The 15000-nt window shown below is 52.5% G+C and overlaps 1 protein-coding gene across 1 annotated transcript in view; it reads left to right on the top strand.

Annotated features, from left to right (window-relative positions):
* LOC133141633 (fibrillin-2-like) overlaps window positions 1-15000 on the top strand; it is a 115497-nt gene that overhangs the window by 67694 nt on the left and 32803 nt on the right. Inside the window, 10 exon segments of the mRNA XM_061262197.1 lie at window positions 19-147; window positions 1387-1512; window positions 2164-2289; window positions 3883-4005; window positions 5049-5174; window positions 7842-7967; window positions 8441-8563; window positions 12451-12573; window positions 13379-13504; window positions 13556-14599. Of these exon segments, the coding sequence (XP_061118181.1) occupies window positions 19-147; window positions 1387-1512; window positions 2164-2289; window positions 3883-4005; window positions 5049-5174; window positions 7842-7967; window positions 8441-8563; window positions 12451-12573; window positions 13379-13504; window positions 13556-14599 (2172 nt within the window).

Below are 15000 nucleotides of genomic sequence, written 5' to 3'. Positions count from 1 at the left end.
GTGTGTGTGTGTCTCCAGACATCGATGAGTGCCGTATCTCCCCGGACCTGTGTGGCAGTGGGCTGTGTGTGAACACGCCCGGGAGCTTTGAGTGCGAGTGTTTCCCTGGATACGAGAGTGGCTTCATGATGATGAAGAACTGCATGGGTGAGTTTCTCTCTGTGAGACTGTACCCCAAAGTCTCGCTCTCCCTCTCTCTCTTTCCCTCCCTCGCTCTCCCCTTCTCCCTCCCTGCTCTCTCCTCCTCTCCCCACCCCTCCTCTCCTCTTTTCTCCCTCTCAACCCCTCTTTCTATCCTCCTCTCCTTCCCAACACATTGCACACTGCCCCCTAGTGTTGAACCAGGGAAATCACCTGCCGCAGGTTTTGGACCAAAGCAACACGAGAAGAGCTTTCAGTTCTTTAAAGGAACCGAATGTCTCTGCTGAATAAACCCCTCAGCATTGTCTTCAGGATCTGTGTTCTTGTTCTTGGCTGGCAGCGGTAACGTGCTTTAGCCCTGGTTGAAGCTGCAGGCCGCTCTCCCTGGTCCGGGAGCTCCGTCGGCATTAGCCCGGTCTGACGACAGCGCTCACAGGGTCCAGATGGATGCACTTGTCCTCTCCTGCACTTGTGCGCCTCTCTGGACTGCGGCATCTGCTCACCAAACGCGCAGCCCTGCGGCGTGATGCGGTGCAGTCGGCAGCTCTGAGTTTGGGTTTGTGCAGTTAAACTGCGTTCATGGCGGAAGTACACTGACACTTTAGCATTGATGCTGCAATACTTCACATTATATTACAGTGGTTTAGGAGAGGCTTTTGTCCAGATTGACAGAGAGTATTGGAGACGGCCAGGGATACAACAATGCAGAAAAATATATATTTTTATGCACATGCCCTCTTGTACTGAAGCCTGAAGTGAAATCTTACGTTACCCATCGGTGGGTTATAGATGATGATGCATCACAGTAATATTTGTGGTGTTCTGTGGTGGTTTCATATGGCATTGTACAGTCACATCGCCCTCTGCTGGTGTGCCCAGGGAATAGCACCATTTTACTTCTGTTTCTATCTTAATATAAAATACTCCAGGAAACCTTTTCTTCAGCAGGTTAAGATTCTGTCTGTTCTCTTACCTGTGCGATATTACCTGTGTTCTCTTACCCCTGTTGTCATTCCTCTGTGCTCGTACCTGAGCTGTCTTACCCCTGTTGTCACTCCTCTGTGGTTATCCCTGTGTTCTCTTACCTGTGTTGTCACTCCTCTGTGGTTGTACCTGTGTTCTCTTACCTGTGTTGTCATTCCTCTGTGGTTATACCTGTGTTCTCTTACCTGTGTTGTCACTCCTCTGTGGTTATCCCTGTGCTGTCCTGCCTGTGTGTCTCACTGTACCTGCGTTCCTCGTCAGACATTGACGAGTGTGAGCGGAACCCAGCGCTGTGTCAGGGCGGGTCCTGTGAGAACACAGAGGGGAGCTACCTGTGCGTCTGCCCCCCCGGGCACCAGCTCTCCCCCGACGGGAACTCCTGCGTGGGTGAGAGAGCACTGCCCCCTGCTGGAGGGAGGTGCACCTGCTCTAATGAAAACACTCACACACACTCACACACTCACACACACACACAGACACACACACACACACACAAACACACACGCACACACACACACACACACACGCACGCACACACTCACACACACACTCACACACGCACGCACACACTCACACACTCACACACACACACTCACACGCACACACGCACACACGCACGCACACACGCACACACGCACACACTCACACACTCACACACACACGCACACACGCACGCACGCACACACTCACACACACACACACACACACGCACACACGCACACACTCACACACTCACACACACACGCACACACGCACGCACGCACACACTCACACACACACACACACACACTCACACACGCACACACGCACACACTCATACACACACTCACACACACACCACACACACTGTTTCTCAGTGTTGGTGTTTTTTCACACACACACACACACACACGCACACACGCGCGCACACACGCACACACACACGCACTCACTCACACACACTCACACACTCACACGCACACTCACACACACAGTTTCTCAGTGTTGTGTTTCACACACACACACACACAGTTTCTCAGTGTTGTGTTTCACACACAGACGTTAACGAGTGTGAGCTGAGCCGCAGTCTGTGTCCTCACGGCGTGTGTGTGAACATGGAGGGAACCTACCAGTGCTCCTGTAACCCGGGTTACCAGGCCACGCCCAACCGGCAGGGCTGCACGGGTACGTATCACACCCTACACGTCAACATACTACGTACACACCGCCTGTAGCGTAGTGGTAAAGGTACACACCGCCTGTAGCGTAGTGGTGAAGGTACACACGGCCTGTAGCGTAGTGGTGAAGGTACATGACCCTGTAGCGTAGTGGTGAAGGTACATGACCCTGTAGCGTAGTGGTGAAGGTACATGACCCTGTAGCGTAGTGGTGAAGGTACATGACCCTATAGCGTAGTGGTTAAGGTACATGACCCTGTAGCGTAGTGGTTAAGGTACGTGACCCTGTAGCGTAGTGGTGAAGGTACATGACCCTGTAGCATAGTGGTTAAGGTACATGACCCTGTAGTGTAGTGGTTAAGCTACATGACTGTAGCGTAGTGGTGAAGGTACATGACCCTGTAGTGTAGTGGTTAAGGTACATGACCCTGTAGTGTAGTGGTTAAGGTACATGACCCTGTAGTTTAGTGGTGAAGGTACATACGGCCTGTAGCGTAGTGGTTAAGGTACATGACCCTGTAGTGTAGTGGTTAAGGTACATGACCCTGTAGCGTAGTGGTTAAGGTACATGACCCTGTAGCGTAGTGGTGAAGGTACATGACCCTGTTGCGTAGTGGTTAAGGTACATGACCCTGTAGTGTAGTGGTTAAGGTACATGACCCTGTAGTTTAGTGGTTAAGGTAAATGACCCTGTAGTGTAGTGGTTAAGGTACATGACCCTGTAGCGTAGTGGTTAAGGTACATACGGCCTGTAGCGTAGTAGCGTAGTGGTGAAGGTAAAGGACTGGGACACGCAAGGTTGGTGGTTCTAATCCCAGTGTAGCTACAATAAGGTCCGCACAGCCCTTGAGCAAGGCCTTTAACCCTGCATTGCTCCAGGGGAGGATTGTCTCCTACTTAGTCTAATCAACTGTACGTCACTCTGGATAAGAGCGTCTGCCAAATGCCAATAATGTAATGTAATGTACATTATACATTAAAAACATTAAAAGACAGTCGCCAATATGGAGAGACTGAGAAGGGAGATTACATTACATTATAGGCATTTTGCAGACTCTCTTATCCAGAGTGATGTACAACAAAGTGCAGATTGAACACAGGAACAAGTGTGAAGAGGACCCGAGAGGACAGTACGAGTCCTAGCGTAAACATACAGATACAATCGGAACCCTTGAATAATACATCAACTTACGAACTAGCATACCACGGTTGGCACAAATGGTGGGAATAGTCCCATTAGCTTGTATGCAGTGTATTCAGTGTATTAGTATCTTATGTGAGATGTTGTTATTATTACTAACTATGCATGCTAATATGAGGGAGAGGGAATCAGAGACATGAGCCTGATTGAACTTTCAGAGTTTCAGACATCGATGTTGAGAACTGTTGAGAACAGGGTGTGACTAGTGTGTGTGTGGTGTGTGTGTGTGTGTGTGTGTGTGTGTTGTGTTGTGTGTGTGTGTGTGTGTGTGTGTGTGTGTGTGTGTGGTGTGTGGTGTGTGGTGTGTGTGTGTGTGTGGTGTGTGTGTGTGTGTGTGTGTGTGTGTGGTGTGTGTGTGTGTGTGTGTGTGTGGTGTGTGTGTGTGTGTGTGTGTTTCAGACATCGATGAGTGCACCATAGAGAACGGGGGGTGTGATGTCCACTGCGCAAACTCAGAGGGCAGCTACACCTGCAGCTGCAGCGAGGGGTACGCCCTGATGCCGGACGACAGGACCTGCACAGGTAAAGAGCTCTACCTGTACCTGTGTGTGTTCTCCTGTACCTGTGTGTGTGTTCACCTGTACCTGTGTGTGTTCACCTGTACCTGTGTGTGTTCACCTGCACCTGTGTGTGTTCACCTGTACCTGTGTGTGTTCACCTGCACCTGTGTGTGTTCCCCTGTACCTGTGTGTGTTCACCTGCACCTGTGTGTGTTCACCTGTACCTGTGTGTGTTCACCTGCACCTGTGTGTGTTCACCTGTACCTGTGTGTGTTCACCTGTACCTGTGTGTGTTCACCTGCACCTGTGTGTGTTCACCTGTACCTGTGTGTGTTCACCTGCACCTGTGTGTGTTCACCTGTACCTGTGTGTGTTCACCTGCACCTGTGTGTGTTCCCCTGTACCTGTGTGTGTTCACCTGCACAGGTAAAGAGCTCTACCTGCACCTGTGTGTGTTCACCTCTACAAATCAGCAAATAGCCTTTCACTAAGGGCTAGTTGCATGGACAGAGATTATCCATATAAAACTCAGTTTAGTCCAGGACTGAGCTTATTATTAGTCTGTGGTTTTTATGCCTTTGCATACCTTTCGCTCAAGTACGATATATCACCTGTCCTGTTTCCAGGGTGATCCAGATGAACAACGTTACGCTAACGGCATGTTTGACACCTGTTCCCTGTTCTTCTCTTCTCTCTCTCTGTCTGTTCCCCCCCGCTCCCCTCTCCCCTCTCCCCTCTCCCCTCTCCCCGCTCCCCGCTCCCCGGTCCCCGCTCCCCGCTCCCCGCTCCCCGCTCCCCGCTCCCCGCTCCCCGCTCCCCGCTCCCCTCTCCCCGCTCCCCGCTCCCCTCTCCCCGCTCCCCGCTCCCCGCTCTGTTCCCCCCCGCTCCCCGCTCCCCTCTCCCCGCTCCCCGCTCCCCGCTCCCCGCTCCCCGCTCCCCGCTCCCCTCTCCCCTCTCCCCTCTCCCCGCTCCCCGCTCCCCTCTCCCCTCTCCCCGCTCCCCTCTCCCCGCTCCCCGCTCCCCGCTCCCCGCTCCCCGCTCCCCGCTCCCCGCTCCCCGGCCCAGATGTGGATGAGTGTGAGGAGGCTCCTGATATCTGCGACGGCGGCCAGTGCACCAACATCCCCGGGGACTACCGCTGCTTGTGCTTCGACGGGTTCATGGCCTCCATGGACATGAGAGTCTGCATAGGTAAGGGCCAGGAGCACAGGTGTGTGTGTGTGTGTGTGTGTGTGTGTGAGACTCAACACCTTCTATACATTAGGGCCAGGTACACAGGTGTGTGTGTGTGTGTGTGTGTGTGTGTGTGTGTGTGTGTGTGTGAGACTCAACACCTTCTATACATTAGGGCCAGGTACACAGGTGTGTGTGTGTGTGTGTGTGTGTGTGTGTGTGTGTGTGAGACTCAACACCTTCTATACATTAGGGCCAGGTACACAGGTGTGTGTGTGTGTGTGTGTGTGTGTGTGTGTGTGTGTGTGTGAGACTCAACACCTTCTATACATTAGGGCCAGGTACACAGGTGTGTGTGTGTGTGTGTGTGTGTGTGTGTGTGTGTGAGACTCAACACCTTCTATACATTAGGGCCAGGTACACAGGTGTGTGTGTGTGTGTGTGTGTGTGTGTGTGTGTGAGACTCAACACCTTCTATACATTAGGGCCAGGTACACAGGTGTGTGTGTGTGTGTGTATGTTTGTGTGTGTGTGTGTGTGTGTGTGTGTGTGTGTGAGACTCAACACCTTCTATACATTAGGGCCAGGTACACAGGTGTGTGTGTGTGTGTGTGTGTGTGTGTGTGTGAGAGAGACCATATGCCTTCTATATGTTAGGGCCAGGTACACAGGTGTGTGTGTGTGTGTGTGTGTGTGTGTGTGTGTGTTTGTGTGTGTGTGTGAGACTCAACACCTTCTATACATTAGGGCCAGGTACACAGGTGTGTGTGTGTGTGTGAGTGTGAGAGACCATATGCCTTCTATATGTTAGGGCCAGGTACACAGATGTGTGTGACCATACGCCTAGCAGAAGGGTGGGTTTGTATTTTGTGAGAGTACCTCCTATGTTTCAATACACCAGACAAGTTCAGTAAAGTGTAGAAAACTATTTGAATCCAAAACAATGACGTATTTGACCCAGGTCTGGGCAAGTTACCCAGTCTTTTTAACCCTCCTATTATGTTTATGACCGCTTTTATGTTTGGGGTCAGACTGACGCAAATGTTGACACTTTGTGTGTCGCATTCTTATTGTCTCTGAAGTAACTACCGTTTATCCATATATGAAAAGTGTACAGGAAGTGAAAGTTTGGGAAAGTGCCACCAGAATCTTCCACAAAGAAATATGAGATAAAAATATTTTTGGACATTTTATACAGTTACAGAGGGTCAAAATAAACCCATACAACACATGCAAAGTTGGCGCAGGACTTCTGAAAACAAAGCATTATGTTTATTGCATGTTTACTATTTAATCTAACCAAATAGAAAATGTAAAAAATCTATATAAAAAAGGGCTAAGTGGTTTTTAAGAGATGTCAAACACTGAATGGGGTCAAATTGACCCCAAACATAATAGGAGGGTTAAGAGACAGTAGAAAACCTTGTATTCCGCATGTGTTAGTGTTTTAAACAGTTTGGTCCATCTGTTCACATTTTTGACCCAGATTCACACAGTTCCAAAGAGAGGGTAAAACACAGGTGAGCTCTCTGCTGTTTTAGGGTTAGTAGGGTAATCTGTATCTATAACTGCTGTGTTGTAGGTAGCTTTAAGTCCCTTTAAGTCCCATTTTCTTCATTAAACTTCCCACCCCAAACATCCTTGTAAGACAAGCATCCTTTGAAGAAATGTTAAAGTTGAATAATGTTAGGTGAAGCCAAATAAACATTTAGCATGACAGTGGAACAAAGGTACAGTTTCATGTTTTACGTGTCTCACACCTGGAACACATGCTTTGAAGTTTTCCCTGACACACATTTGGAAAGTACTCAGAGTAATGTGCTCGTTTAACGTCCCATGGCACTGACTGAAAGGAATTTCTGACCGGCGTGTTTTTAACCCCTGGTGTCCTGGTCAAATTACTACACTGGCTGTCCAGTCTGGTCACCTGATCGCCAACTCTTACAGCTGATTGGCTGCTTTCCTTGGTTCCCTAGTTGTTTCTGCCAAAGAGATATGAGTTCTTCACTCAGTATTACTTGGTAATGGCTAAGCCCCCTGAGATTCTTGTGAAAGAGACTGTACGCTCAACCAATTTACATATTAAAATAAAGCAATAAATCTAAAAGTTTTCTCTTAAAAAATATAAAGGTAGATGGAGGATGTTTGTGTCCCTGGTGCCAGGTTGAGCTAATTGCGATAATTCAGCAAGTAATACCTGAGGTTGTTTTACCTGTTACCAAATGCCCTGCTCCTTATTCTGTCAGTGTACAGCATACATACTGAAACAATATAATTTTAAGCTCTTTAAAAAATATATATTATATTTTTAATTATATTATATTATATTATATTAAGATCTATTTTGTACTGGAATATAGCACTGAAATCGGACTTATCAGACGTCTGTGGTTTAGAAGCAGAGAATGCCAGAAGGAACACAGGAGTTGAGTATCTGGTGAGTCTGTAGAATCTGTGATATTCTGTGATAATAATCTGTTTTGGATTCAAATACTTTCCTGTGCCCAGTTGATCTTGCCTGGTCCAATTGTGCCCACCAAGAGGAGCAGAAGGTGGGATTTGCACTTTTTGTGAAAATTTCAGAGGTTCCAGTAAACCCAGGCTCTGTCATCATATAGACCGCCAGCCGTTATATCTGTCACTGATTGAGCTGTTGTTCTCTCCCTCTCCTTCTCCTTCTCACAGACGTGAACGAGTGTGAACTGAACGCCAACATCTGCCTGTTCGGGGAGTGTGAGAACACCAAGGGCTCGTTCATCTGTCACTGTGAGCCGGGGTACTCTCTCAGGAAGGGCTCCACCGGCTGCACAGGTGAGCCTGTCTGTGGCACACTGCCCATTGGCTGGGTGCTGATTGGCTCAGGGTGCTGATTGGCTGAGTGTGCTGATTGCATTGTGCAATGCACTCATCGTACCCTTCAGTGTGTGTGTGTGTGTGTGTGTGTGTGTGTGTGTCTGTCTGTGTGTCTGTGTGTCTGTGTGTGTCTATGTCTGTGTGTGTGTGTGTGTGTGTGTGTGTGTGTGTCTGTCTGTGTGTCTGTGTGTGTGTCTGTGTCTGTGTGAGTGTGTGAGTGTGTGAGTGTGTGAGTGTGTGAGTATGTGTATGTGTATGTGTATGTGTATGTGTATGTGTGTGTGTGTGTGTGTGTGTGTGTGTGTGTAACGCAGGCTGTGTTTCTGTGCAGATGTGGATGAGTGTGAGTGTGAGTGTGAGTGTGAGTGTGAGTGTGAGTGTGTGTGAGTGTGTGTGTGTGTGTGTGTAACGCAGGCTGTGTTTCTGTGCAGATGTGGATGAGTGTGAGATCGGGGCCCATAACTGCCACATGCAGGCGTCGTGTGTGAATTTGCCCGGAGCCTTCGACTGCTCCTGCCGCGCGGGCTGGGAGGGAGACGGGATCACGTGTGCGGGTGAGTACCTCTGAGACACGCCTCACACCTCTTGAGACACGCCTCACACCTCTTGAAACACGCCTCACACCTCTTGAGACACGCCTCACACCTCTTGAGACACGCCTCACACCTCTGAGACACACCTCACTCCGCCCAGACACGCCTCACACCGCCCAGACACGCCTCACACCGCCCAGACACGCCTCACACCGCCCGAAGACACACCACTATGCACCTCAAAGACACACCGCTACGCACCGCCTCCTGTAAAGAATGCCCCTTCTCCTGCTGTAATGAGTGTCCTTTCTCCTTGTGTAAAGAATGTCATTCTCCTCATGTAAAGAAAGTTCCTTTCTCCTTGTGTAAAGAGTGTACTTTCTCCTTGTGTAAAGAGTGCCCTTTCTCCTTGTGTAAAGAGTGTACTTTCTCCTTGTGTAAAGAGTGTCCTTTCTCCTTGTGTAAAGAGTGTCCTTTCTCCTTGTGTAAAGAGTGTCCTTTCTCCTTGTGTAAAGAATGCTCCATGTCAGTGTGTAGTTTTGTGTCGGACATTTTGTCTTCGGTGGGTGCGAGGGCAGCCAGGATCGTACAGGAACCCCCCGCGGTGGCGGCAGGGTCTGGTTACACGCCGGGTCAGCGCACAACAGACCTGTTGTGCTGACTCCCGCTGCCTGACCCCCCTCACAGGAGTCTGGGAGGCGAGCTTTGAGTGCATCAGTGCGATCACGAGGCCAGAGGCAAACCGAGTGAGACGGGTCGGACCGGTCAGTTCCCCGGTGCAGTGACGCTGAGCGTCTCTCCTGAGGGTCTCTGGCTGTTTGATGTGCCGGAGGCTCTGAGCGTCTCTCCTGAGGGTCTCTGGCTGTTTGATGTGCCAAAGAGGCTCTGACACGGGGAGGAAAGGGCCAGAACGAGATCCGATCGCCAGATAGCATCAGCTGGGGGATTTAATCCTGCCTGGAGACAGAGCACAGAGAGACAAGCAGGGAGAGTGCAAGTTCACAGGCTGTATTATATTATGTTGTACTGTATTGTGACATAACATAATACAATAACATAATATAATAACAAAAACAGGCCATTCAGCCCAATGCTTTTCCTGCCACTAAAGTGTACCTACTGCTTAGTTTACCTACGAGCTGAACACAGTGTCCAGCACTGATACTGTGAGTGTGAGATAGTGTGTTGCTCCCCCTGGATGAGTGTGAGATAGTGTGTTGCTCCCCCTGCAGACCTGGATGAGTGAGAGATAGTGTGTTGCTCCCCTACAGACCTGGATGAGTGTGAGATAGTGTGTTGCTCCCCCTGCAGACCTGGATGAGTGTGAGATAGTGTGTTGCTCCCCCTGGATGAGTGTGAGATAGTGTGTTGCTCCCCTACAGACCTGGATGAGTGTGAGATAGTGTGTTGCTCCCCCTGCAGACCTGGATGAGTGTGAGATAGTGTGTTGCTCCCCCTGGATGAGTGTGAGATAGTGTGTTGCTCCCCTACAGACCTGGATGAGTGTGAGATAGTGTGTTGCTCCCCCTGGATGAGTGTGAGATAGTGTGTTGCTCCCCTACAGACCTGGATGAGTGTGAGATAGTGTGTTGCTCCCCTACAGACCTGGATGAGTGTGAGATAGTGTGTTGCTCCCCCTGGATGAGTGTGAGATAGTGTGTTGCTCCCCCTGGATGAGTGTGAGATAGTGTGTTGCTCCCCCTACAGACCTGGATGAGTGTGAGATAGTGTGTTGCTCCCCCTGGATGAGTGTGAGATAGTGTGTTGCTCCCCTACAGACCTGGATGAGTGTGAGATAGTGTGTTGCTCCCCCTGGATGAGTGTGAGATAGTGTGTTGCTCCCCTACAGACCTGGATGAGTGTGAGATAGTGTGTTGCTCCCCCTGGATGAGTGTGAGATAGTGTGTTGCCCCCCCTGCAGACCTGGATGAGTGTGAGATAGTGTGTTGCTCCCCCTGCAGACCTGGATGAGTGTGAGATAGTGTGTTGCTCCCCTACAGACCTGGATGAGTGTGAGATAGTGTGTTGCTCCCCCTGGATGAGTGTGAGATAGTGTGTTGCTCCCCTACAGACCTGGATGAGTGTGAGATAGTGTGTTGCTCCCCCTGGATGAGTGTGAGATAGTGTGTTGCTCCGCCTGCAGACCTGGATGAGTGTGAGATAGTGTGTTGCTCCCCTGCAGACCTGGATGAGTGTGAGATAGTGTGTTGCTCCCCTACAGACCTGGATGAGTGTGAGATAGTGTGTTGCGCCCCCTACAGACCTGGATGAGTGTGAGATAGTGTGTTGCTCCCCCTGCAGACCTGGATGAGTGTGAGATAGTGTGTTGCTCCCCTGCAGACCTGGATGAGTGTGAGATAGTGTGTTGCTCCCCTGCAGACCTGGATGAGTGTGAGATAGTGTGTTGCTCCCCTGCAGACCTGGATGAGTGTGAGATAGTGTGTTGCTCCCCTACAGACCTGGATGAGTGTGTGATAGTGTGTTGCTCCCCCTACAGACCTGGATGAGTGTGAGATAGTGTGTTGCTCCCCCTGGATGAGTGTGAGAGATAGTGTGTTGCTCCCCCTGGATGAGTGTGAGATAGTGTGTTGCTCCCCCTGCAGACCTGGATGAGTGTGAGATAGTGTGTTGCTCCCCCTGGATGAGTGTGAGAGATAGTGTGTTGCTCCCCCTGGATGAGTGTGAGATAGTGTGTTGCTCCGCCTGCAGACCTGGATGAGTGTGAGATAGTGTGTTGCTCCCCCTGCAGACCTGGATGAGTGTGAGATAGTGTGTTGCTCCCCTACAGACCTGGATGAGTGTGAGATAGTGTGTTGCTCCCCCTGGATGAGTGTGAGATAGTGTGTTGCTCCCCCTGGATGAGTGTGAGATAGTGTGTTGCTCCCCCTGGATGAGTGTGAGATAGTGTGTTGCTCCCCCTGGATGAGTGTGAGATAGTGTGTTGCTCCCCTACAGACCTGGATGAGTGTGAGATAGTGTGTTGCTCCCCCTGGATGAGTGTGAGATAGTGTGTTGCGCCCCCTACAGACCTGGATGAGTGTGAGATAGTGTGTTGCTCCCCTACAGACCTGGATGAGTGTGAGATAGTGTGTTGCTCCCCCTGGATGAGTGTGAGATAGTGTGTTGCGCCCCCTACAGACCTGGATGAGTGTGAGATAGTGTGTTGCTCCCCTGCAGACCTGGATGAGTGTGAGATAGTGTGTTGCTCCCCCTGGATGAGTGTGAGATAGTGTGTTGCGCCCCCTACAGACCTGGATGAGTGTGAGATAGTGTGTTGCTCCCCCTGGATGAGTGTGAGATAGTGTGTTGCTCCCCTACAGACCTGGATGAGTGTGAGATAGTGTGTTGCTCCCCCTGCAGACCTGGATGAGTGTGAGATAGTGTGTTGCTCCCCCTGCAGACCTGGATGAGTGTGAGATAGTGTGTTGCTCCCCTGCAGACCTGGATGAGTGTGAGATAGTGTGTTGCGCCCCCTACAGACCTGGATGTGTGTGAGATAGTGTGTTGCGCCCCCTACAGACCTGGATGAGTGTGAGATAGTGTGTTGCGCCCCCTACAGACCTGGATGAGTGTGAGATAGTGTGTTGCGCCCCCTACAGACCTGGATGAGTGTGAGATAGTGTGTTGCTCCCCCTGCAGACCTGGATGAGTGTGAGATAGTGTGTTGCTCCGCCTGCAGACCTGGATGAGTGTGAGATAGTGTGTTGCTCCCCCTGCAGACCTGGATGAGTGTGAGATAGTGTGTTGTACTCTGCAGACCTGGATGAGTGTGAGATAGTGTGTTGCTCCCCCTACAGACCTGGATGTGTGTGAGATAGTGTGTTGCTCCCCCTGGATGAGTGTGAGATAGTGTGTTGCTCCCCTACAGACCTGGATGAGTGTGAGATAGTGTGTTGCTCCCCCTGCAGACCTGGATGAGTGTGAGAACGGGACGCACAGCTGCAGTGAAGACGCCCGCTGTCTGAACACGCCCGGCTCATACCGCTGCGCCTGCCTGGAGGGCTTCATCGGAGACGGCTTCACCTGCACAGGTGAGCAGGGCAGGGCAGCATGCAGCAGGGATTGTAGGTCTTTGGTGTGTGACTTTGGGGTGGGTTTGAGGTGATGTGTTGTGGGTTTTTTGGGTGACTTTGTGGTCCTGTGTGTTCTTTAACGTTGCTGTCTCCTGACCATGTCTGTGTGTGTCTGTGTGTGTGTGTGTGTGCGTCTCTGTGTGTGTGTCTCTGTCCGTGTCTCTGTGTCTGTATCTCTGTGTGTGTCTCTGTGTGTGTCTCTGCGTGTGTGTGTGTGTGTCTGCGTGTGTCTGCGTGTGTGTGCGTGTGTGTGTGTGTGTGTGTGTGTCTGCGTGTGTCTGTGTGTGTCTGTGTGCGTGTCTCTGTGTGTGTCTGTGTGCGTGTCTCTGTGTGTGTCTGTGTGCGTGTCTCTGTGTGTGTCTGTGTGTGTCTGTGTGCGTGTCTCTGTGTGTCTCTGTGTGTGTCTGTGTGTGTCTGTGTGTGTGTCTGTGTGTGTGTGTGTATGCGCGTGTGTGTGTATGTGTCTCTGTGTGTGTGTGTGTGTCTGCATGTGTGTGTTTGTGCGCGTGCGTGTGTGTGTGTGTGTGTGTGTGTATGTGTCTGTCTGTGTGTGTGTGTCTGTGTGTGTCTGCGTGTGTGTGTGTGTGTGTGTGTCTGCGTGTGTGTGTGTGTGTTTGTGTGTGTCTGTGTGTGTGTGTGTGTGTGTGTGTCTGTGTGTGTGTGTGTGTGTGTGTGTGTGTCTGTGTGTGTGCGTGTCTCTGTGTGTGTGTGTGTCTCTGTGTGTCTGTGTGTGTCTCTGTGTGTGTGTGTGTGTGTGTCCCAGATGTGGAGGAGTGTGCAGAGGATGTGGAGCTGTGTGAGAACGGTCAGTGCCTCAACACTCCGGGGGGCTTCCGCTGCGAGTGTGAGATGGGCTTCAACCCCGCGCCCGACAGCCGGTCCTGCCAAGGTGGGTACCATCCGCCTGGCCCCTGCTCTCCACCCTGACCCTACCCCCGAGCCTCTACCCTGGAGCCCCTACCCCCGAGCCTCTACCCCTACCCCCGAGCCTCTACCCTGGAGCCCCTACCCCCGAGCCTCTACCCCTACCCCCGAGCCTCTACCCTGGAGCCCCTACCCCCGAGCCCCTACCCCTACCCCCGAGCCTCTACCCTGGAGCCCCTACCCCCGAGCCTCTACCCTGGAGCCCCTACCCCCGAGCCTCTACCCCTACCCCCGAGCCTCTACCCTGGAGCCCCTACCCCCGAGCCTCTACCCTGGAGCCCCTACCCCCGAGCCTCTACCCCTACCCCCGAGCCTCTACCCTGGAGCCCCTACCCCCGAGCCTCTACCCTGGAGCCCCTACCCCCGAGCCTCTACCCCTACCCCCGAGCCTCTACCCTGGAGCCCCTACCCCCGAGCCTCTACCCTGGAGCCCCTACCCCCGAGCCTCTACCCCTACCCCCGAGCCTCTACCCTGGAGCCCCTACCCCTGAGCCTCTACCCCTGGGCCTCTACCCCAGAGCCTCTACCCCCGAGCCTCTACCCTGGAGCCCCTACCCCAGAGCCTCTACCCTGGAGCCCCTACCCCCGAGCCTCTACCCCCGAGCCTCTACCCTGGAGCCCCTACCCCTGAGCCTCTACCCCTGGGCCTCTACCCCAGAGCCTCTACCCCCGAGCCTCTACCCTGGAGCCCCTACCCCTACCCCAGAGCCCCTACCCCAGAGCCTCTACCCCAGAGCCCCTACCCCAGAGCCTCTACCCCAGAGCCCCTACCCCCGAGCCTCTACCCCAGAGCCTCTACCCCAGAGCCCCTACCTCTACCCCAGAGCCCCTACCCCAGAGCCTCTACCCCAGAGCCCCTACCCCCGAGCCTCTACCCCAGAGCCTCTACCCCCGAGCCTCTACCCCAGAGCCTCTACCCCCGAGCCTCTACCCCCGAGCCTCTACCCCAGAGCCTCTACCTCGGAGCCTCTACCCCCGAGCCCCTACCCCCGAGCCCCTACCCCGAGCCCCTACCCCTACCCCGGAGCCCCTACCCCAGAGCCTCTACCTCTACCCCAGAGCCCCTAACCCTACCCCCTAACCCTACCCCCGAGCCCCTACCCCGAGCCCCTACCCCTACCCCCGGAGCCCCTACCCCAGAGCCTCTACCTCTACCCCAGAGCCCCTAACCCTACCCCCTAACCCTACCCCCGAGCCCCTACCCCTGAGCCTCTACCCCCGAGCCTCTACCCCCGAGCCTCTACCCTGGAGCCTCTACCCTGGAGCCTCTATCCTTTTAAGCACGGGGGCGCTGGATGTAAATCCAGCTGTAAGTGGCGTGGCGGTGCATGGCAGTGCTCTCCCACCCTGAGCCAGAGGCCTGTCTGTGGGGACAGGCTATGGAAACAGACGTGTTCTGTTTCTGGATGTGGAGGTGTTTTACTGGGTGTGGTCCAGCCTCACGGCCGTTCATTCCAACTG

This window comes from Conger conger, chromosome 12 (genome assembly GCF_963514075.1).
Source record: "Conger conger chromosome 12, fConCon1.1, whole genome shotgun sequence".
NCBI classification, from domain to species: Eukaryota; Metazoa; Chordata; class Actinopteri; order Anguilliformes; family Congridae; genus Conger; species Conger conger.
The sequence above is the reverse complement of the archived record's forward strand: the minus strand, read 5'-3'. Positions and strand labels throughout refer to the sequence as shown.